The sequence below is a fragment of the Melopsittacus undulatus genome, chromosome 2 (assembly GCF_012275295.1).
Source record: "Melopsittacus undulatus isolate bMelUnd1 chromosome 2, bMelUnd1.mat.Z, whole genome shotgun sequence".
Classification (NCBI taxonomy): domain Eukaryota; kingdom Metazoa; phylum Chordata; class Aves; order Psittaciformes; family Psittaculidae; genus Melopsittacus; species Melopsittacus undulatus.
This window is the reverse complement of record NC_047528.1, coordinates 21474718-21500280: the sequence shown is the minus strand read 5'-3', so window position 1 is coordinate 21500280 and position 25563 is coordinate 21474718. Positions and strand designations below refer to the sequence as shown.

At 40.7% G+C, this 25563-nt stretch overlaps 1 protein-coding gene across 1 annotated transcript in view; it reads right to left on the bottom strand.

The window, feature by feature from the left end:
• Positions 1–16578, bottom strand: part of B3GLCT (beta 3-glucosyltransferase) — a 51852-nt gene extending 35274 nt beyond the window's left edge. The window contains exons 1-3 of the mRNA XM_034060112.1: positions 16378–16578; positions 8337–8392; positions 5612–5651 (exon numbers count right to left, since the gene is read on the bottom strand). Of these exons, the coding sequence (XP_033916003.1) occupies positions 5612–5651; positions 8337–8392; positions 16378–16465 (184 nt within the window). The 5' untranslated portion in view covers positions 16466–16578. The remainder of the gene's footprint in view (positions 1–5611; positions 5652–8336; positions 8393–16377) is intronic.
• Positions 16579–25563: the final 8985 nt, after the last annotated feature.

Here is a 25563-nt window from a genome sequence, read left to right as displayed (position 1 = left end):
TGTTAAGACACAATAGTGAACTGTTTGCAAGTTTTGGAGACTAGGCTCTCATCCGCTTTATGTAATCAAATTGTATCTTAGTTGCTGTGTGCTACACATGTATCCACTAATACAGCGAGCTATTGATTATGTATCCAATCTTAATACAGCCAGTTACTGTGTATGTATCAAAGTATAATCACTGAGCCATTGTAAGCAGAAACAGAGACTAACATGGAAATTCTAACTTAGTCAATAGCTATATATAGATAGGCGTGTGGACAAACCAATGTAACCAATGAAAGAGTGTTTAGTAGCACATGGGCTATCAGTAACTGTATAAATACAGGTGATCATGATCAATAAAGTGGAACAAGATGTGTAACTCATATTGAGTCGTCCTCTTGATTCTGGGTTCCTCTGACACAGGAGGATGGAGAACTGCATTTAAGTCTGCTACTCAAGGTGACAGTCATATCAGGCATAAGGAATAACAGATTCTCGTTAATTTAGCAAGGAGACAGCACAGAAAAGGCTGCTCAGCTACTGCCTATAGATGACATCACTTCAAGACAAGTCAGTACCAAAAGGAAAGAAATTAAAGTCATGTGGAATCTGTTCAGAATTTAAAAAAACGTGGAGAAGGAATGAAGCACATACCAAAAAAAATATATAGGTAACAAAAAAGATGTAGGAGTCAAAATTCAGAAGAGCAATACTTCGAGACCATCATCTTTAGCAATATTATTAAATATGAAAGGAAAAATAAAGATACAAAACCTCTAGGAGAGCTTCCTAAGAACACCTTCTGATATTTCACTGAAACCAAACTGTCAATAAGATATAGGATATGTCAAATTAAAGGCAGACCATCATGAGAGCTCGGTAGAGAACTGGTCATGGCTGCCAGATTTCCCTACAAGCAACGTCTGTGAAGACAAACATCCCAAAGACAGAGGACCTTAGAGGAAGCACATGAAGCTTCTTGTCAGGCAGCAGATTATTTCAACACTTTAAATCTGCAGTTTCAGTATAGTATAGATTCAAGTTTTACATCATGCAATATTTATTCTTAAAGAGTATGTTCTTGCATCATAGATCAAGCCAACCTGAAATATCCTAGTGTCACATCAAGATTTTAACCTCTATATTAAGAATGCAAACTTGGCAAGTGCAGTAGAATGAGTGAAGAACAGTAGAACAAAGATGGAAAACAAATGTCCAAAGAAGGAAAAAGAGTAAAACCCTCAACAAAAGAGTCTCAAGGAAAAAAAAAAAAAAGTAAAACTGAGCACAGGAAGTAGGATCACAAGAAAAACAGTAGCAACAAACAGAGCTTTAACCACAAGTATCCTTGCCAAGATTATGAGAATATTACCATGTCCAAAACCTGAGGATTGATTACATTTCTTTGTTCCTCTGAACAGTTACTTGCTAATTTAGACTGATGACAGCTCGAAGCTGCAGTTAAAATGTTTTTCTATTTTTCGCTTGAAAGTCTTTTTCCCTTGCTTAGGCACCAAGACAAACTCTGAACATGTCAAATTGTGTGAGATTTCTGGTGATAAAGTTGTGGAGATGGCACAAGCACTGACATAGCTATCAGCTTTGATTTCACATTTTTCCTACGCAGCATTCCTTCGTGCTCTGACCCACCAAACAAACTGCTTAAAAACACCCATGCACAATATAAACTTCTGAATAGCAGGTTATTTGCTAGATTTCCTGTGTGAAAACTAAAATTAAGGCAAAAATTAATACTACACTTCATTGATGTGAGAGTCAAAGGGCTAAATCTAAACACAGAACACTGCAAGTCTCCCCAGAGATAAGAAGCAAAAGCTACATTGCTCTATATAATTACTGGTTTAGTATCAGTACATTTAACAGAATGCAAGCATCTGAATTACACTCAGTTTCATTTATGGTACATTTAACAACAGCTGTGATATCCCACAGTAGAATACTTTCCAGAAGTAATCTAACACTTACTTTGGTGTTACTGCTTTAATCCAATGGAAATAGTTTCCTCTGCTATAGGCAGTTTAAAATAGTTCATAAAAAGAAATATTCAGTGTATTAAGATGTCAACAGAAAATAGGCATAATTTTAAACACCTAAATTATTTCTCAAGTTGGGAAGTAGTCAAACAAGCAAGACAAAGAATGGAGTCTTTTGGAGGATTAATATCTAAAAGAACTATTGATATGCAGATACTTTATTTCTCTTCTTGTCTTCAATTTTGCTTCCCTAAGACACTTATACATCTGGAACGTATCTTCAAAAAACTCAAATGGAAAAATACTGCAAGTTCACATTAAAAAAACCCCTAAAATATAAATAAAATTCATTTGCTTAAGGCTAAATGGAATATTTGCACAATGAAAACTCAGTGAGAAGGACAAAATGCCTCAATATTTATTGAGACAACACCTAAACTGCAGAAGCACTGATGATTTAACTCACAAACCAGACTCTACTGCATAGGTCAGAAAACTCACCTTCCAATGTAAGTTTAGAAAAATTAGGCCATTTGCATATTCTGTATGCCTTCCCCTCTTTTTATGCCAATCATAAAATCAACCTGAAACTCTAGATCAGAGTCTTTTAGCTCTTACACTTGGAGCAGATCATTACAGCCTAGTATAAAGCTTCCACAGTTAAAAGTAACACCAAGTCTTTTTACTCTAGGAATAATAATTTGTGTTTATATAAAGTTACTGGGATCCTTCCGGATTAAAGGCAGTGTATGCATATATATAGACAGACATATATACAGATACACAATCACATCTTTGTGTGCATACTTATTTATCATGTATGCTATAAGCACTGTAATGACTGATTTCTGTTTATGGTCTGCTGCATGAGAACTGAAAGTCATCCTAAATTCAAATACTCCCTATGAACACAGTTTGAATATTTCCAGTATTTCTATTTCCAGTATTTTAGTAAACTTACCAACATCTAAACCCCTTTTAAAATCAAATCCAAATACCCTACAATCTTAGTACACTTGTTTACTTCTTGAAATTCGAAATACTAGTATCCAGTTGTCTCTCCATCAACTGCACACCCATTCATACTTTTGTAATACACAAAGTATGTTGTTTACCACTTCAGAGCTCATGATGTGTCCTAACGCTTACTTGAAAAAAGAGGTTCATCACCTACACATTTGTTCTGATACCGAAGAAAAAAAAACTTATTTAAACCATGCATGTTGCTCTCACCTTTCTTCCCAAATTTCCGTCATGAATTCCTAGAGAGCCTAGATGAAACACAGAACTAGGCCAGGAGGGATATTAAAAGGATGTAACTGCAAAAAGTGCTTTTGATCCTTTCAGAATATTGCAGGTATTTGCAGATCAGAAAAAGTGTAACATCACCATATTTGCAAGAATCAAAGAAATAAAACCAAAACCTCAAGACTACTTCATTCTTCTTCTCTCATTTAACATACTCTTTGAAAAAAAAGAACAGAAAACCCCCTAATCAAACACCCCCTTAACCCACAGCCAAAAGCTAGGAGATACTCCTGTGGTGAAGGAATGACTCAACCTCTCTTGGATCTCAGCAGCCCTCTGGAAGTGCCCCTCTGTTTCCACAGACTGCAGACAAATCTAGAGAACTTGCACTCCCAAGCGTAGTATTTCATTGAGTTTCCAAACAAAGCTAAATCATTGCACACTACCCTGAAATAGCCAGTGCCTCACTTCAAGGAAAAATTTGCTTTTATTATTCAAATATTCTAAAACCTGAAAATATTGCTGGTCAGTAATGCAGCCTACCATCTGGGGACAGATGTGATGCTGCCTGTGGAAACATTAAGCAAGGTAACTTTCCACAAAGATTACAAGCCAGTGGCATAAGCAGGGGGGTTGGAACTATCTGACCTATAACATCCCTTCCAATACAAACCATACTATAATTCTAAGTCACATCTACCTGGGCTTGTGCAAAAAAAATTTGTCACTGTCCCACATGATATCATTGTCTTGAAAAGGCTCCAGGAGACCTTAAGAGCAGCTTCCAGTACCTAAAGAGGGCCTACGAGAATTATGGAGAGGGACTTTTTACAAGGGCATGTAGTAATAGCATGGGGGGGACAGTTTTAAAATGAAAGAGGGTAGATTTAGAGTGGATATTAGGAAGAAGTTCTTCACTGTGAGAGTGGTGAAGGAATGGAACGGGTTGCCCAGAGAAGTTGTGAATGCTCCATCCCTGGCAGTGCTCAAGACCAAGCTGGATGGGGCTTTGAGCAACCTGGTCTAGTGGATGGTGTCCCTGCCCATGGCAGGGGGGTGGAACTGGATGATCTTCAAGGTCCCTTCCAATCCAAACCATTCTGATTCCATGATTCTAGATTGTAACATTCCTAACTATAACGTTCTTAAGTAATGAGACTGTCAAAAGTGAAAAAAAAAAGGAGTCTGTCAATGCCTCCCTGGGCATTTTACAAACTGAGACACAGCAGGTCTGCTGGGAGCAATAAAAGCAACAACCAACACCTGTCTATAAGATTGCACAGAAAGAGATGAAAGAACACAAAGAGGAAGCGGTCTATGACACCAACCTTTCCGGTTGGGTTAATAGGTAAACAGAGCAATAAAGCTTCCATGGACAGATCCTGAACTTTCAATGGCAAAATGAGACATAAATGGGACAAGGCATTTTGTTATTTTCCACAAAAGTGGTTTTATGTGTCAGGGCCATAGCTTGCAACCAAGTTCAAAAAAGCCAACAAACAAAAACCAGATCTTCTCAGCACCATTCACAGTTCTGTTAGCAACTCCACTACAAGAATGCCAAAACTCAGTGCTCAGCTTTGATGTAAGAATGAACACGCAGCTACTCAGAAACTGCTACAACAGAGACATGGTTAAGGAGGCTCTTTAAGAACAAGCAGAATCAAGTGCTCAGGTTTTAGAAGAATGAGAAGTACCATTAAGAGTCCAAGTTGCTTTAAGAACTGAGCTGCTGTAGTAAAGCAGAGGCAGACCTAGCCTATACTGCAGAGACTGCAAGTCCTTATCTCAGGTCTGTATACTTTTTTGCTGGAAGGACATCAGAGTTTTTTTTCAGAAAAGGCAGAAGCTTGCAGATTTTTTTTCTCATAATTTATCTCATGTCCAGTAAAAAAATATTAAATACATATAAAATATTTAAATGCTTTCTTCTAGATATTACAAAGTTATTACAAGTTGTTGCAAGTAATTTATAGTAACGCTACTTACTGCAAGTACCACGAGAGCCTGGTAGAATGGTAAAATTCAGTTTCATATTAATTTTTGCACAAGAACAGCTACTAAGTATCATGAAATTTGATTTTAACACATTAGGGACCACAAAAAGCAATGCATCAGCTTCAAAGTGCAAGCACACATTTTCAGAAAATTAGTTAACTATAAGAACTGCAAGCACAAAGATCAAGAAACTTCTGTTTGATGAGACTACATGAGCAAAGAAAAAAAAAAAAAAGATTAAATACTTGGGAATCAGTAATTACCTAACAATGCCGTTGAGCATTTAGGCACTGTTCACAGAGTCACTTTTCAAAGCATAACCATACTTTATTTACACTAAAAAGGCAGCCACAACTGAAAACAAACACAGACTGTACAGTACTTACCTCTGCTTATTTTACTAATTGTTCCACTTTTTTTAGACTTCTAGACAAAAGGAGAGAAAGCAAAATAAGAATACACACAAAATCTCAAATATTTCTATAAACACAGGGAGTCAAAGCATTCACCAGATTATAAATGCACACACAGAGGTTTTATCTCAAGAAGTAATAAAAACTAATGTAAAAAGCTTTTCATCATCAAGAGCTGAAACAGATATTCTACATGTTTATATACTATTACTTAGACAATACAGTAAGAGAATAATAGGGAAAAAAAAGAGAATGCCATGTCCTTATATATATATATATAAATATATATATTTATATACATGTATCTCCTGAGCACAAATATTGGAATATGGAGCTCTATAATACAAAAAAAACTCCAGCACACTCTTACTCATTTGATCCACTATCAAGCATCTATTGAAACACAATTCCTAAAGGAAGACTCAAAAGCAATTTACATCAAGACAAGTATGAAAAAGCTGTTGCACATAACATGATTTCATTGGGATTTACTCAGGTATCACCTACATACATTTGTGATGGAGTTTTAGCAGAGTTCTGGAGAACAGATAACAATGACACTGCATCTGCATCATTAACCAGGAAACCAAGAAACATATACAAAAATATCCTGGGAGCATACTCAATTGCTTCTACATAACAGAGGCTGGGTAGAAAGGTGTTGTTTAAGACTGGCAGAGACATAGAACCGGAGAAATAGCTATGTGCTTCCTACAAAAATTACAGGAAGGATAACAGAGCCTTAATTTCTTGCCCAATTTCTCCCTGGTAACAGCACCTTAGTGCTTTGTTTTCTTCACGTGTAAAAATCAAGATCATCTTTATTAATTGCATAAGGTTGCTGTGGCATTTATCTTGGTTCAAGTGTTTTAAAACCTTCAGATAGAAACACCATCCAAGGCACTCCTCAATAACAGGCTCTTTTGCAGTTTTCCTAGCCTTGTGACTTAATTCCTATTTATAAACACATTTTTCCTCCCCCCCTTTTTAAAATATCATATCCATCTAATCCTTTTAGTCCTACTTGCATCAGACGATCTCTTCCTCTGTTCAGAACTGACTTTTACACTGAAATGCCTAAGCTCCAACTTCCTTGGTACCCATCTGCAAAACCTTTTCAAGAGTGACTGCATTGCATACATGTTTATGACCCTTTTTTGCTGATGAGGTCAATACAGTTGACAAAAATATTATAAACTTAAATTATTTTGATGACTATATACAGTACTGCCATCTTAGAGCATAATGCACACACATTTTAAAGCTAATCTGTATCATAAACAACAGGGGAAGATTAATTTTCTATGCAAACAAAACAGTATGTGTTCTGTGGTACACAGTGTAATGAACAAGCCATATTTTACATTTACCTTTATTAAAACAAAACCATTGTTGCTCATTATCACTTCCCTGTTAAAATTAAGAAAAAAAAAAAAGAAAGAGAAAAAAAGTATTTTGGCCTGGAGAGTTCATCTAAGAGAAGGTTTTGAAACACCCAAACAGGAGGAAAGCCTTCATAAATTACATCCTACATAGGCATAATAACATTATAAACAGTTAGATTAAGACTGCAATGGAATTTGACAAGCAGTAACTTACAAGTAATGAAAATAGAATGACATTAAGTAGTCTGCCAGACACTGCAGCAGATCAGCCGTTTGCAATAAGGGATTTATTTCATTTATGAAAATTACTGTAGATATAGCAATAATGAACACCAAAAATTGTTTAGAAACATGTATCTCAGACCATGCTTATATTGCATTTGATGTGAGATCACTAGATCTGAATGGCATTTACAGATTCTAACTCTTGATTCATTCCAGACTTTAATTTTCCTCCCTTCAGCCTTTTTTATACATACATAGGTTTCTGTTACACACACATATATATATAAAAAAATAAGGTAGCTAGAATTTTGTTGAAGGAGACAGATGCATACACACCTACACCCTATTATGTTATTTAATGCTGCTGCTAGTTCTGAGCATTAATTCTAACCTGCTAGCTTGAAATTTCATACGCAAGCTTTACTTGAGCCACAGCTTGGCCAGCAAAATGCAATAATGCTGATTTAGCAGGGAGGCAGCCATTTCCCTCTCAGTGTATTAGATATCTAAGAAAACCCACAAGAAAGCAAACCCCATGTCTGAACTAATAAAAACTACCCAAAACCTGTTCTCAACAGCAATAACACTATCAGCTTGTAGAAGCAATGCAAAATCGCCATGGATTTTTTTACTATAAGTTTCCAATGCACTCTTCAGCTGACCCTAGAATAAAGAAAATAAATTGTTTTATAAATTATAATTTCGTTCCACAACAAAACCCTCCAAACCCATTTCTCTTCACACAAATATCGGCATAAGTCAGCAAATCCAGCATAAGAAAGAAACCAAAACTGTAAGTGTAAGTGTGTACTAGTAAGTGTAAGTTTGTACTAGTAATGCTAAGAATCCATGGTATAAATTGAGATCCTGGTAGTACCAGAAGAGTAGTACTATGTGCAACTTGTGTCCCATTAAAGGTATCTCATATGGTACACAGAACAGAAAGACATTATGTGACATTTAGTACCACTGAAGTCAATGATCAAAATAATCAATGTCACAGATGTTGAGCCTTCTGCTCTGGTATCTTCTAGATGATTTTATAATGTCTGTAAAATGTTCCTGCTCTGGCAATTAAAATTTATTACCTGCAGCACTGGTAATTCAGTCTCATCTTCTGCACCTTCAGGAATTACAGCAAAAGCTGAAAGAAAAAGCAGACTTTTTTCATTTTATAGGAGCTCATTTTCACACTTGACAAAGTTATGCAGCAAATGAAAAAAAATTTAGGAATATTTTCACATTCAATGTTACTATATTTGTAATAATCTTTATGAACATAAGGCAGTCCGTTCTTACAGAATTTATGTATTTGCTGCCTGACAATTCTATTCCTATACATTCCTGAAAAGATCACTCTTTGATGTGAAGCCAATTTACCTTGGCTTCAAGACAAATAAATCCCATTAAAACAAAACAATAAAATCTGTTCAGTCCAGTAGTTCACTTGACAACAGCATAAAGGGACACCTACACTTGACTCTATCTTTAGGTTTACATTAGGAGTACCAAAGCTACATTTGGAACCAAAGAAACTGACAGCACCTGACAGAAATTTCTATCAAGCTTTAAGATAGCTGTCACATGCTTGGAATGCCATCTTCGAACAATAGTCAACCTTGTTAATGTATAAGAAAATAAAAATTTAGAAAAAGAACAGAGACCCCAAAGAGCTAATTTGCAAAGACAGAGCATTATCTTAAACCTTTTATACTGACACCATCTTATACACATATTTCTGATTTGTATTAGAAAAATCATCATCAAAAAGGGTTCTTGGTTGTGAGGTTTTTTTCTTGTTGATGTAGTCATCTAATCAATTTGACTCATCTTGCTCATTTGTAAAAGTAGTTACATTTAACATACAAAAGGTTTGCTAATGGTCTTCATATGGAGTCTTTTTCTTAAAGATACTAAAGGGATGCAAATTCAAGTAAGTTGCTATAATTTGGAAGGAACTCAAGACACTACTCATCATGGTCAAGTTGATGGGTTTCTTAAAACCTGGGGCAGAAAAAGATCAACAGATTCAGTGAAGTGACTCACTGCAAGTTTGAAAGCAAATTCAAGCAATAATAATTTAAAGTGAATTACTAGCAATTGTCAATTCCTTTGAGACGCTAGAAACTTGGAATGCAGAAAAGCAAGAAGACAAGCTTGTCCAAAGGCTGTGGCACTTCACCTCTAATTAGCTATATCCCTATGCTCTTTCCACTGGAGACCTAATTTCATCAAGTGTCTAAGAGCTGAGTTTCACAATTACATTTCAGGTCTCGACTAATTTGAATCTCAAATCACACCACTAGATCCAGACATCCGAAAATTCTAAACCACTAGACTCATGTTGACCATAGCTACATTTAGTAAGGCATTTAGCCAGGAAGAAGAAAAAAGAGTACAAGTAGGAGTGTTCCCCCAAATGTTATCCTCAAGCAAATGTTTTAAACTTCTAGTTCAAAAGTGCACAGAGAATACCTCAATATGCCTATCATATCCCTTGATGACAGCATGTTCTGATCATTTTTCTCCTTCTCTTCCAATGTAACAGTACTTATGAGCTCCAAATAAGGAATATCTTCACCTACGCAAACCAGACCCACACCATCTACTTTACAAGACCCTAATTACAAGATCAACACAAAACACTGTTACACTGCGAAATGTAGTAATTACATAGTATCAACCTGAAGAAGCATCCTCTGGTAAATTCGGCTTAGTTGCAAAACTGAACACAAGCAGAATTCTCAGGACTTTCAGCTGCGGAACAGCACGAGAGATCTGAAACAACTGTGATTGACAAGGGATTATAGAACGGTTATACTTGGAAAGGACCTTAAAGATCATCTAGTTCTAATCCCCTTGCCATGGGCAGGGACACCTCCTATTAGACCAGGGTTGCTCAAAGATGCTGCCTTCAAAACTGCAGCATTCAAAACCCTGTGCCACACTGCTTGTAAGATTTATAAAATATTAATGCACATGATCCTTGAAACAAATCAAACAACACTCAGATAACCTGGGGGGGAAAAAAAGACCTATTGCATACTATGTGTTTGAGAGCACAGCTAATTCCTCTTCAGGGTATTATTTTAACAACCTACGTATCTTCATATTACAGAATTGTTGAAGTTGAAAAAGATTCTGGAAGATAATCTAGTTCAACTCCCATGAGAGCAGGATGCTCAGGACCTGTCTAGTCAGGTTCTGAGTACTTCCTAGGACAGATATTCCATAAACTCTCCAAGCAATCTCTTCCAGTGTTGAATTACTCTTAGGAGTAAAAAGAAAAAGAAAAAAAAATCAAACAAAAAAAAAACCCAACACATGTTTAAACGGAGTTTCCTGTGTTTCAGTTTCTGTCAACTACCTCGTGCTGTTAGGCCCCACAGGGTCTGGCTGTCTTCTTTACTGCCCCCATCAGGTATTTACACATGTTGGCAAAATCCTCCCTGAACCTTCTCTTCTCCAGGTTGAACAGTCCCAGTTCCTCAACTCATACATCAGGTGCTCCCATTAATTATCTTAATGTTTCTTTGCTGGGCTCACTCCAGTATATCCATGTCTCTTGTACTGGGGAACCCAGACCTGGACAAAGCACCCCAGATATGCCTCACTAGGGCTGAGCAGATAGGAAGGACCCACGTACCTCAACCTGCTGCAAACTCTTCCTAATGCAGCCCAAGAGGCTGCTGGCCATCTCTGCCACAGTGGCACACTGCTGGTTCACAGTTTGTTGCCAATCAGGACCCTCACGTTCTGCAAAGCTGCTTTCCAAAGTGTGCCCTCAGTGTGCACTGGTGTATGGGGTGAATTCTTGGCTAGGGGCAGGACTTGTCATTTCCTTATGTTGAACTTGGTTGTCCAAGTTTTCTGTTTGCCTGTTTCTCCAGCCCACTAAGGTCCCTCTGAATGGCAGCTGGGGTATCAACCTCTCCTACCCATTCTAATTCCTCTGCAAACTTCATGAGGGTTCACCTTGTCCCACTGCCCAGGCCATTAATGAAGAGATTAAACACTACTGCAGCCATAATCAGCCCCTAGAGCACACCATGCCACCAATCAGAGCCCATGAGCCCAGCAAGTCAGTTTCCGATTCACCTGTCTACATATCTAGCCCATACTTCAGTTTGTGTATGACATTACAGGATACAGCATTGAACTCTGTGATAAAGTTGAGATAAACAACATTCTCTGCTTTCCCCACTTTCATGAAAGCACTCCTCTCATCACTGAAGTCTTTTAGGTTGGGCAGGCCTTCATAAAAACATCCTGACATCTCCCAGTCACCTTCTTGTCCTTTCATATATTTGTCTTGTCCTTCCTTGGTTGGTAATAGTATCCAGGACTATCTGCTCTGTCACCTTCCCAGGGATTGAGATGGCACTGGCTGACCTATAGTTTTCCCAGATTAACTTCCTTGCCCTCCTTGAAGACAAGAGCGACATTTGCTCTCTTCTATACTCCAGGAATCTTCCTCAGTCACCATGACCTTTCAAAGATTACCAAGAGTGGCCTGCATTGACACTGTCAAGCTCTTGTGGGTGCCTGCCATCAGATCCTGTGGACTTCTGCATGTCCAGTTTGTTTTAATGCCCCTTGAACTGGTCCTCCTCCAGTGAGAGTAAATCCTCCTTGCTCCAGACTTTCCCATGTGTTTCAGGGGCCTGGGACTGCCAAAGGTGAGTCTTACCAGTATAGACCAAGGCAAAGAAGGTTTTGAGTTCCTCACACTTTTCCATGTCCTTTTTTTAACCAAGGCTCTCCCCAGATTCAGAAACATTTTTCCCTAGTCTCCCTTTTGCTGTTGATACACCTGTAGAAGCCAAGACCTTTTTCTTGCTTTTCACAAGTTTGCCAGATTCAACTCCACATGGGTTCTGGCTTTCCTAACAGCATACCTGCACTCTCAAGACAGTGTCTCCATATTACTCCTGGAATGACCTGACCCTGTTTCCATCTCTTGCATGCTTCCTTTTCATGTCTGGGTTTTGAGCTCCTTGTCCATGTCTGTAGGCCTCCTGCCATCTTTGCTTGCCTTCCTGCACATGGGGATGGACCATTTTTGAGCTTGCAGGAGATGAACCTGGAAAAATCAACCAGCTCTCCTGACTACCTTCCACACCAATCTTTCTGTATTGTTGAGGACAGTGGTAGATTGAACATGCCTGGCTAAAAATTACTTCTGTTGCAGCTGCCCTGACATACAGTGCAACTTCAACACTCACAAACACTCACACATATCATTTATTAGACAAACCAGTATCTCTGATGAATGCTGAAGTGTCTCTCTATACCACTACTCTCACACCCAGTGATTTCAGACATGCAGCCTCCCCTTCTTTTCCAACAAATAAACATATTAAAACAACTTATTATCTTTTACACTAAATACTCCAGGAAGACTTTCTCCACTTAGTACATTTTAATAAGACAAGAACTGTTCAGACTATTTTTAAACTACTGAAGAACCATTCACTAAACAGATTAGCAGACCCCTGAAGATACCAAAAGAAAAGCCTCCAGTCTTCACCCAGCAGCAACCAAGCTTTTCACTATGGCAGACTGTACGGATTTATTTCATACAAATATGCTGTAGCCCCTCTACTACCTTATTAGCAAATCTGCTCTGCACACATAATTTGACATGAGTAAAGCAGTCTTAAGAAGTAAACTGTGATGCACTTGCAGAGTAAATTCAAGTCTTACTAACATATGGCCAGGACTGCTTTGTCTGAGCAACATGGTATCTCGGCCTGGAAATAAGTACCCTCTTCTAAGGATTTACTGGGAAAAGGGTGGCATCAGAAGAATGTGGTAAACGTGGTTGGCATACAACTGATCAACAAAGGAGCTACGGGGTAGGTAGGAAATGCTGTACTTGAGCACAGCTGGACATCCCTAAGATTAATTCATCCACCCACAATTCACTCCCAAGAGAAAGGTGTGTGCAGGGGACCTCAGACAGAAAAATTCTAACTACACATGCAGCTAGTGACCAGATTGATTGTACAACACAGGTAGAAAAGTAAACTCTCTGTGGCAAGGATATCTTTTTGTTGTCTGTAAAATGCAGGTGCACAAACAAGCATGATCTATGTCTGGGAACTATTAGATGCTCCTATAACAGAACAGTAACTTTCCATGTCCAAACATTAATTCACACAACTGCAACAGATTTCTTTCAGCACAGAACTCCCCAAGACACACATCAATCTCTGGAGCTAGAGGTACATTAGCTAAATCCAGAATTTCCTCCAGTCCCTTTGAGTTTTTTGATGCAGTGCAAGCATAGCTCAAAAGGGACCACTGACTTACCACAGAGCACAGGGAAAATAAACATTGAGAGAAGAAACTGATTACCTGGTAGAAGTTCAAACTGCTAGACATCACAGTAACCAAAAAGGCAAGAATGATTAACTGCACAATATCCTGCAAACAAGGCTTTCTAAAGCAGAAAAAAAACCCAGCAAGGCACTGTCTTAAATGCACCTCTTAATTTTATTTTTATTATGTCATTATTTGATGCATTGCATACTTTGAAGTTTGCTAACATACACAGCTATTTACATCATCTGGCACAAGCAGCGAGAAGCTGAATATGTCAACTGCCAGCCCTCCCCTCCTTTTGCTAAATGCTCAAAAACTGAGGATAAGTAGAAAAAAGGAAAGAAATTTTAGAAATAAAGCTCTTTATTTTCATCAATCTTATGTTTATTTCTTTTGAAAGCCGAACTAAAATCCACTGAAAAAGCTAGACAACATTTTGGATTTTCCATTCAAAACCCAGAAATTTAATCAGAGAATGTAATGTAAGGAGCTTCAATTCCTATGTATTTTTCTCAAGTAAACAGAGTTGCTTATAACATGAGAATGTAAAAATTGGTTATTATCATTGTTTAGCAGCAGAACTGCAGGCATATGTGCCAACAAGCTATTAGAAAAATGGATGTAAATACTGTAGTATTAAAATACAGTACATTGTATAAATATATATAGTGATATAATACCGCATTGTAAATGTAGGTGCAATCCTTTGTTCAGTACTACCCTTTCCAGTGTAAACAAATTCCAAAGGTCTACATCCTTTGAGTGCAAAGGATGTTAAAAACTGAGGAGTTCATTTTTCCTTTCACAGACAAAATCCATTTGAAGCAGAAAGGCAACACTTCTGTTATCTTCCTCTTTTACAGTCTGATTTGGGGCTTACTGACCCCAGAGTCATTCCAAACACCTCACAGGGCTGTGGATCAGTTCAAATGAGCCACAAACAAGTGATGATTCTATGACTTATGTACAGCAAACCCCTGACTAATAATAACCATTTCAAATAATAAAAGCCATTGATTATGTTGTACAGACAAAACATTTAAAATATAATTTCTTTATATTTTTAATTACAGTTTAAAGGAAGAGGGAAGGAGGAAGTGGAGGGGGTGATGCAGGCAAATTTCCAGCATCTGAAGCTTGCCATATGAGCAACTCACTTTATTTCTTTACACTAATGGCACACATGGGAAGAAGGCAGCTGAAATCACCACAGCAAACCACTGAAATGTCTAAATGAGTGCCGGGTACACCACTATATTTATAATAAAGGCAAGCAAAGAAAAGCAGTAAAAGCATCATCATTATCCCTTATGATTTTCTAGAATTAAGACCAAAAAAAAATTATCTGAATATGTTCTCCCATTCTTCAAGCTGCCACCTGCAAGCCAGAATGTATGAAATGACTTAACTGCCATCAGACATGCTATTTTGTTCTGCAAAATGTAATCCAAATTATTTCTGTTTTCCAAGAGCAAGGCTGATTGGTTGCCTCAAAAGCATGGAGTGTTTAGGAAAGAAAAGACTTTAATTTAAAAAGATACTTTTAAAACTACAAGCAAACCATGATCCTGCAATAAACCTCCCGTGAGCAAACTGTATACCAGCATTAACCGAGACCTACTAAACAAGAGGTAATTGCCCAAGCAAGAGCTCACCATTGCTGCCTTCTACCTGCAGGTGAGTATGTACAATAAATACACATACACACAGAGAAAACTGAAGCTGTTATTCTCTGACTGTGATGACAATCTGTTCAAGGTTACCAGTGCTACAGTACCCTGCTGAAGCACTGGAGCAAAACTACTCATCCTGGAAAGAATGAAACACAGCTTTGGGAGAGTAGCAGAGTATTAGATCTCCTCCAAAGCCCAAGCTGCATAGGTGAAAGAAAAAGGGGTTTACATGAGAAAAATCAAAATATCCCTGTTTTACTTTGCTGGAATCAGGATGTACTTGTACCAAGTTTCCCTTGCAGGATTTTGATCCACAAGCCACAGGAGAGGAAGAGAAACAAATCCAGAAGCTTAGAACAAACTGATCAGCCTCTGCTGACATAGATGGAAGCATTCAGGAACAGAACTAATGGGAAACAGAACAGATGTAAATATCTGTTCCTGTCTCTTACACTCACGGCAACAGCTCCTGGGTCCAACAGCCTGTAGCGATCCAACTGCCGACACACTACTAACCCTTCTCATCTTCTCCCACCCGGCTAGACACGTTAAGAACACCTCTAGAACACAGTAATACGGTGTTCTTTTCTCCACGCTGACATTTTACCCAGGCCATATCGCCTTTCCACCTCCCCTCAGCAACTCCTCTCAGGGAGGCGCTGATCCCAACCCGAGCACGCGTGGGTTTCAGCTGGCTGTTTAGCGGAGATCCCCCTGACCTCAGGGGCTGTCCCCGAGGTCCGGGTTCCACATGCGGGCTGTTGGCTGCTCCGCGCCGCCCTGTTCCCCGCGCACAGTGCGGAAGGGGGCCCGCAGGACGGGGAGCGGTCCGGACGATGACAGCACCGGCTCCGTGAGCGGGGGTGGCTGAGGGGAGCCCGCGCCGCCCGCTCCGGGCTGCAGCCCGGCTCTCCAACAAACTTCTGCGATAGGGCTCCGCCGCCTGCCCGCCCGCTTCCCCCACGGGGCGGGACGGACGAGCGAGGAAGCGGCTGCTCCAGGGCACCCCCAGCTCTCCAGCTCCGTCCCGTGCCCTCCTCCCCTCAACACCTCAGCGGAGCGGGCGAGAGCCCCGGCTCTCCTCCCTTCCCCTCGCCATGGCGGCCCGGTCCGGCCCCCGGCCACTCACCCCGGGTGCGGAGCAGCGGGAGAAGGAAGAAGAGGTGAGCGCACGCAGCGAGAAGGAGCCAGCGCTTGCAGCCAGGCTCCCGAGACATGTCGCCACCGGCCGCCGAACTGCACAGCCGGGTCCGGAGGAGCGGGGCTCGGTGCGCCGGCCGGCCCGCCTCTGCCGCAGGAGCGGGGCGAGCGGCCTCCGGCTGCTGGCGGTGCCGCCCCCCCGCCAGGGCCCGGCACGACCGGCCGCCACCGCCGGGGGGAGGGACGGGGCGGAGCGGCGCCGCGGCGCCCTCTGGCGGGCAGAAGCGGCACAGGCGCTCCTCCCCACCCCAGTGCCGGGCAGTCTCCGGGCAGCCGGAGCTACGGCAGCCACGGACGGTTTATGGGCGGAACAGCCCACCCTGCACTGACATGGCGAGCATAGCTCTATGCAGCCGTGACTGACCATCCGTCAGCTGCTACCAAACCAATAACAACTTTAATTCTCAATGCTACAGTAACTTCACAGAAAGTCCGCAGACAGGGTTTCTAAGTTGAAATCTGTGCAAGCAAGAGTGGAGACATGAGGTTCATCGTTGAGTGCGGCGACTCAACATGAGCGGGCCACAGCCTTGGCACCAGAGAATTCCACAGCTACACACAGCTCACCCATAGGGAGCACCACCCATAAAGAAATGCAGACCAGGAGCTGCACAAAACTGGCTTTAGGGATAATGGGAAACAAAGAAGTAGTATCTGACATGCATAAATGTCACAATACAGGCAGGAAATTTGGACATAACAGCTGCATATCAACGAAGAAAGATCAAGAGTGTAAAATCTGTTAGCAAAGAAAGAAATTACCCCACATGGATCCTGGAGCAAGGAAGGAGAAAGCACCCACTGGAATGTCAAACCTGTCCCAGTGAAGCAGTTGACATGCTGACAACTCGCTGCGACATCCACCTGTACACCCCAGACCACAGAACCTCAACCTCCAGATGATGGGGAGCCAGAGAAGGGTGAGCAGGAAAAGGAGGAAAAACCCAGCAGTGTGTATAAAATTTGCACTGCATTGCCACTCTTCCTTTTTCCATAGCAATTAGACCTGTATTAATAATTACAGATTCTTCACATTTAAACTATAGTAACAAGAAATTCCTGACCTTAGTTAACATAAGGCATGTCTTTGCCCTTAAAAGTGATTTTGAGCATAACAGCCAGTGCCCATAGGTTTCCTTACACACATGTAGATGTGAATCCCAGCCAGGTCTGTATCTGTCAAATACTTTCCACACAGAGCCCTCCTACCTGCCCAGCCATTCAGTACACCCTGATCTCACTGGAGACAAACAGTGCAGTGCTCAGGTCAGCCATAAACTTCCTGTATTTTTAATCCAGTAAGGCCAAGAGCATGGGACCTAGCTTGGACCTTTCCTCAAAACTCTGCAGCTTCTAGATCTACTGCATTTTTTTTCTGACAGATGAAGTGCATACAATAGGATACCTTAGGCATGCCAGAGAGGGGATTTTGAAGATGAATGGAAATCTTTTCACAGTGATAAATGATCATTCTCGCGGCAAGTTCAGGCAAGCACATTTATAACACTGTAACCTGGTAGCAGACTTCACACTAAAACTTTCTCAACAGAAATAGATCAGCCAGACTGCCTTGGGGTGTTAGACTTATTTTATTTATTTGCTACCTCCCTTATATGTCAGGGGGGTTGAAGAGAGAGGAAAAACAGGAGACAAGAGTGAACGACCACAGCTTGTCATTTGCTTTACAGAACAACTGCTTGTTGCTGACATTCTGAATCACTAAATGCATTACCGGCCTCAAGAAAAATAATTCTAGTGCAATTTAAATAAAAACTTTCATACTACATTTCCCCCTCTGATTCTATGTGCATGCTCATTACCAGGAGCAAAAAGTGTTAAGTTATCCATTTCTATGCTTATAACAATATAAAAGGTATTAAGCAGGAGGATTCCCACATACATTTGCGTTTGTTTTCCTTTGTAAGTTCCAGCAGTGTTTCCTGCTCTTTCTCCCATTTCCCTGTTATGTGCTGGTTTCCAGAAGTATTTACGTCACAGATAATGCCTACAACAGGTGGGATTAACATTAGGCTTTTCACTTTCAAAATGATTAAGATACACCCATGTTCAAATGTTTCCCTATGCAGCAAGTCAGTAAAGAAAAAAACAACCTCCAACCTTTTGCTGAGGTGTAATCTATGTTTGGTTTCTCACAAATATAAGAGAAATCTCATTGTAGCAACCTCCCATAGAAATATGGAACTCCAGTATCAAACCTAATGTTCTCCAACTGTTAAGAAAAATAGCACTATAATCCTATATTCAAGGCTGGCAGGAGGAAGGAGGAAATAAATTGTAGGAGGTATCCTAAATTGTGGCATTGAGGCCTCTAAAATTTCTGAGGCTGTTTTTTCTTACGGATTTGTGAAAGCTTTGCTGATTTACTTCTGCTTGATAATTTGATGTGAGAGACAAAGCAATGTTTCAGTAACAGAATTGTCAGTGACTGGAATGGGGACAACTTTTCACCTATGATTTTGGTCCTGAAAACACTTTATGTACATAAGCAGTTAAGAGATCAACAGAACTATTTGGATGGTAAATGTATGTCCTTACACCTTTAGCCTTTTTCATGAATCAAATGGCTACAAAAAAAAAAAATAAAAGAGAAATTCAAAGAATCTGTAGTCCCAATGGAAAGGTAAGTTTGACATTATGGCAAGTATTTATATTTTACCAAGCATAAAGATGAACTCCCGCAATATCTACAAACCTTACTTGTATTCCAACTGTGCCATTTGGGCTATGTGTTATTCACCCATCCCTTTAGATCAAACAAGGGACAAGCAAACTTTCTAGCTCAGAACAAAATACTCAGATTACCATGTCAGACAAAAAGGGAACAGTGGGAGTAGCTCAGAGACAGGTGACAGGGTGACAACACTTGAGACTGGCCAGACTGGCACATGGTTCAGAGGTGCTTTGCCCTTGTGTGCAAGCAGCCAGCAGTGATTTGGGATACTTTGATGGCTGTCTCCTCTGTTCCTGTAAAAGGACTAGAGTATGGGAGAAGAGGGATATTCTTAACCAGACACAAAAGCAATTTGTGAGTTAGAGAACTTGACTGAACTACTTTGTTGTGTTAGCCATTTGAAAAATGTTTAATCCAGGAATGACCGTGTACTCATGCAGTTCCTTTCAATGGATGGCACAGTGAGGCGCTTTCAGAGACAGGCCCGTTAACCATGGAAGTCAAGTTCTGTTCCAGCTCTTCCTTAGGTTGCTGTAGTTTGAGCTCTGTCCTACTTGACAAGTTACGTAAGCAGGGCCATAACTTTAAGCTATGACTACTCCTGTGGAAGTCAGGAACACCAATCCAAATGGGTTCAGAATCACACAATTCCTTTTTAAATCAGAATATGCATCTGGTAACAGAATTTAACAGCTTTCAGGTACTCCAGAGTGTAATCTGATGATAGTTCCATTCCATTAGGAACACACCATCCAGATAATACCCAATCTACATTTCTCAAATGCTGGACAGTGAGCTCAAGCGTGGAAGCTCTGATAGACCACATTGCTCAGCTTTTAGCTACACTTCCTTATCTCACTCAGACCATTCTAAAGAGCCCTTTGCTGGAGAAACTGGCAATGGACTGGGTGATGTAGACAGGACTCAGTCAGTGACACCTGGCCTAGGACTTGACCTTCCTTGTTCAGAACTGATAAAGCTGCAGTATCAGAGCACATGTGTTCTGTAAGCCTGACAACCAAACCACCAAGGGAGATCCACTCAACCCCTGTGGTAGCCCACAAGGTAGTCTGAGTTTAGTCCCCCTCCTTCCTGGGTTAATCTGCAGCCCACTTGTACTTACTTAAAATTTGAAAACTCCATCTTGAGGGAAGTCTTAGGGAACTCAGTCAAAGCTTTATGGAGAACAAAACTGGGGCTATAGCAGAGTCCTGGGGTTTCTCATGATAGAGACTGCTGTTATTAGATTACACATGCTTTAGAAAGGACCTGGAAATCCACTGGGCATTAACTGATCAGTCACAAATTCTTAGAAAACTGTAAAGATGGATCAAAGATGGGGCAAATAATGCCTGCCTAACAGCTCCTCTATGTTATCCCGCACAGAAACACTGAAAACACCTTAGGTGGTGTATTTTCTGAGGTTCATAAGATAGTCCAAGAGGCAGAATATATACACTCAGGGTAGCACAGGACAACACAGGTATTTTTACATCTTTGAGCCACTACAGACTAAGCCACAGATGAGAAACAGGAGGCCTATCAAACTGTGGAACTTGACACAGATCCCCAGAATGCCTTAAGACAGATGCTTAGATCATAGAATCATAGAATAATTAGGGTTGGAAAGGACCTTAAGATCATTTAGTTCCAACCCACCTGCCATGGGCAGGAACACCTCACATTAAACCATACTACCCAAGGCTTCATCCAGCCTGGCCTTGAAAACTGCCAGCAATGGAGCATTCAAAACCTCTCCGGGTAACCCATTCCAGTGCCTCACCACCCTCATAGGAAAGAATTTCTTCCTTACATCCAATCTAAACCTCCGCTGTTTAAGATTCAATCTGTTACCCCTTGTCCTATCACTACAGCCCCTCTCCCCAGCATCCCTATAGGCCCCCTTCAGATATTGGAAGGCTGCTATGAGGTCTCCATGCAGCCTTCTCTTCTCCAGGCTGAACAGCCCCAACTTTCTCAGTCTGTCTTCATATGGGAGATGCTCCAGTCCACTGATCATCTTCGTGGCCCTCCTTTGGACTTGCTACAACAGTTCCATGTCCTTTTTATGTTGAGGACACCAGAACTGCACACAATACTCCAAGTGAGGTCTCACAAGAGCAGAGTAGAGGGGCAGGATCACCTCCTTTGATCTGCTGGTCATGGTCCTCTTGATGCAGCCCAGAATATAGTTGGCTTTTTTAGGTCAGGATTAATTAATTATAGTGCTTATAGCACTATATTTAAAAATCACAATGAAAAAACCTGAGATTCAATTGTGCGATTTCTTATTGACATACTTTTCGTTCACTTCTCTCTGCTTATGTAGGTCCTGTTCTTCTCAACAGCGTCTGATCTCAGACTCCCTCACATTGCTCAACTCACATTTTAATTATTCTTTCATGTCCCAGTCCTATGCCTTTCTCTTTCCATTGATTTATCATTCAGCTCCTCTGAATTTGAGGATTTTCCTTCCATGATCCTAGAAAAGAGGTTAAAGAAATTCTGTTCTCAATTTCAAAGCCTGCGTTCACACTCCAGTCCACACCAGCTCTGAGCAAAATTTAAAGCTTTTTATGTCAGTGTTTCAGTCTCCCTTATACCCCACACCTTCAAATTTCTGATTGGATAATCTCAGCTCTGCAAGAAGTCTAAAACGGTTATTATTCAGGTAGCATGAAGAATATAATCTATAGCTGCAGCCTTATCAAGTCTGTATTTCTTAAATATGTGGTTTAAAACACACAGTAGCAGTAAATCAATAGGTCTGTGGGAGAGAAGCAAGCTTGGTGTTCAGAATCTGGAATCCTTTGGAAGGTGAACCCAGAAACTAAATTCCCTCTCTCCCTTCCCCTTACTCTTCTTGAAACCTTTCCCATTTCTTTTCCTACACTTCAATGAGTAACTCAGCTATCCCTCCTTCCCACAGGATCAGTTAAGAATCAGTTAAGCACAGTTGCAGAATCTGATTCTCATTCTTGCCATATTGGTTAGACATTAACTTTTACTGACAAGATCTTAGACCATCCTCAGATGTTTTCCACAGCTACACAAACTCACCATGGTGGCTTTAGTCATTCTACACTCCTAAAATTCTACCTCCTCTTTGGCTTTGTTTTTACTACAGTAGCTCTAACCTGTCAAAAAAACCTTACAACAAGGTTATCCAGTCTACCTGATAATTACTGTACTAACGTATCATATCAGAGAAGGAATTCAGATTGTCAGAGTCCTGTGGAAAGGACCTTATTATCCTTAAATTCTTCCTAATACTTTGCCACATTCAGTTATGTGCAATGATAAAATTTTCCTTTTCTACTTTTGAAAATTCAGTGTTTGTCTCCAGTTTTACTTCATGATATTATTTTAAAAATCAAATAATTTTATCTAGTTTTACCTAGGTTCAGAACTGACTGGAATTATTTAATCCCATGATACTGACAAAAATTATTTTTATATTTTTATTTTATAAATTTTGCATTTTCATTTGTATTTTTAGCACAACTTTCCTGAAAAGCTATTGTATAAACTCTTTTCAGAAGCAGTATCTGCAGACAAATAGCTGCCAGGATAAAACTAGGGGGGAAAAGCATTATTCTGATTTCTTGCTGCTGTCAGAGGATAAGAAGATGATTTATGCTCCTATCTTTGTACTGCAGTCAAGGAGAAACAAGGATAACACTTTTCAGTCTCAATTATAAGCCAAGGGCATATTGCCCACTCCTTTGGTCAAATGAACAGCTTGCCTAAAACAACTGTCAGACTTTATACTCTCTCCTGTTTGGTCTCCTACTGCTTCCATCTGACACAGAACAGCCTCTACCAAGCATGCCTGAGCTCTTTATATTTTCCCTGCAAGTGCAGCTATTTGAAAATACAAAATGTTAGTCCTAAACTACCTGATAGTGTCTTTTTATCAGTTTCTGAAAATATTACCTTATCAACTGAGAGTGTATAGATGAACAGCAAGGGATTTTAATGGAGCAAAACCATATAGGAATAGAATGCTTCTCTGTATTTTAAAGAGCCTAGCAGCCTTGTTGACTACTTTCCCTTGCTTCTGTTCCTACAAGCAAAGAAACAGTGGCATGAAGAATGACCTGCCTTTCTCTGCTGTGTGCTAAGTCATATTGGCAGGGAAAAAAAACAAGGTGCTCAAGGAACACTGAGAGTGAGTGGTCAAATAATGTCCTCTGAATGTCTTCAACTTTTCTGCTGTTTTGATGAGCTGTAAATAACATGGTCACTCAAGTACTGACTAACCTCCATCAGTTGTTGGGATTATATCCTCAAAATGTCCCATATCTCACAAATTGCTTCCACGTATTTTGTTTTACCTCATTACAGCTGCACTGTGAACTATGACAGTCCAGGAACCAACTCAAAACACATTATGACACGCCAATTCAGCAGAAAAAAAAAAAAAAAAAGGAAAAAATCCTTAGGAGGATGCAACATCTGAACTATGCATAACAAAGACTTTGGGGTATCTCTGTCTCACAGCTTTTATTGCTAGTAATCCCAAGAAGTGCAGGGATTACACTTAGATAAGAATACTCTAAGCAATGGCATGAATGAATATAACAAAAAAGGCAGAGGGATTCATAAAATCACAGAAAGGTTTGTATTGAAAAGGACCTTAAGACTATTCCAACGGCCCTGCCATAGGCAGCAACACCTCACACTAAACCATGTCACCCAAGGCTCTGTCCAACCTGGCCTTGAACACCACCAGGGATGGAGCATTCACAACTTCCCTGGGCAACCCATTCCAGTGCCTCACCATCCTTACAGAAAAGAACTTTCTCCTTATATCTAACCTGAACTTCCTCTACTTAAGTTTAAAGCCATTAACGCTTGTCCTGTTGCTACAGTCCCTGATGAAGAGTCCCTTACCAGCATCCCTGTAGGCCCCCTTCAGATACTGGAAGGCTGCTATGAGGTCTCCATGCAGCCTTCTCTTCTCCAGGCTGAACAGCCCCAAACTCTCTCAGCCTGTCTTCATATGGGAGGTGCTCCAGTCCCCTGATCATCTTCGTGGCCTCCTCTGGACTTGTTCTAACAGTTCCATGTCCTTTTTATGTTGAGGACACCAGAACTGCACACAATACTCCAAGTGAGGTCTCACAAGAGCAGAGTAGAGGGGCAGGATCACCTCCTTCGATCTGCTGGTCATGGTCCTCTTGATGCAGCCCAGAATACAGTTGGCTTTCTGGGCTGCAAGCACACACTGAAGCTGGCTCATGTTCATTTTCTCATCAACCAACACCCCCAAGTCTTTCTCCACAGGGCTGCTCTGAATCTCTTCTCTGCCCAACCTGTAGCTGTGCCTGGGATTGCTCCCACCCAGGTGTAGGACCTTGCACTTGGCATGGTTAAACTTCATGAGGTTGGCATTAGCCCACCTCACAAGCGTGTCAAGGTCCCTCTGAATGGCATTCCTTCCCTCCAGCGTATCAACAGAACCACACAGCTTGGTGTCATCAGCAAACTTGCTGAGGGCACACTCAATCCCATTGTCCATGTCAGCGACAAAGATGTTGAACAAGACCGGTCCCAACACTGATCCCTGAGGGACACCACTCGTTACTGGTCTCCAGCCAGACATTAGCTATTGACCACAACCCTTTGCATGCGGCCATCCAGCCAGTTCTTTATCGACCGAGTGGTTCACCTATCAAATTGATGTCTCTCCAATTTAGAGACAAGGATGTCGTGAGGGACAGCACTGAACGCTTTGCACAATTCCAGGTAGATGATGTCAACTACTCTACCCCTGTCCATCATTTCTGTAGCCCCATCATAGAAGGCCACCACATTGGTCAAGGCAGGATTTGCCCTTAGTGAAGCCATGCTGGCCATCACCAATCACCTTGTTTTTCATGTGCCTTAGCATGCTTTCTAAAATAATCTGCTCCAAGATTTTTCCGGGCACAGAGGTGAAATTGACTGGTCTGTATTTCCATGGGTTTCCATTTTCTTGTTCTTGAAAATGGGGGTTATATTTCCTTTTTTCCAGTCGAGGGGAACTTCACCTGACTGCCATGATTTTTCAAATGTGATGGACAGTGGCTTAGTGACTTCATTCTCCAAGTCCTTCATGACCTGCGGATGGATTCCATCAGGTCCCATGGACTTGTGCACATTCAGGTTCATAATATGATCTTGAACATGATCCTCTCCTACAGTGGGCCTAAGGTCTTCATTCTCACAGTAAATGACACTGAGACAAATTTGTCCAGAGAGGCTGAAGAATCTCCATCCTGGGAGACATCCCAGACCTACCAGATAGGAGCCTTAGCATCTCCAGATATAGTCCTGTTTTGAGCTGGGCAATAGACCAGGTGAACTCAAGAGGTCCTTCCCAGGCTAAATTAATGGTTTTTTCTGTGATGGTAGGGAGAAGAATAGCAAATGACAACT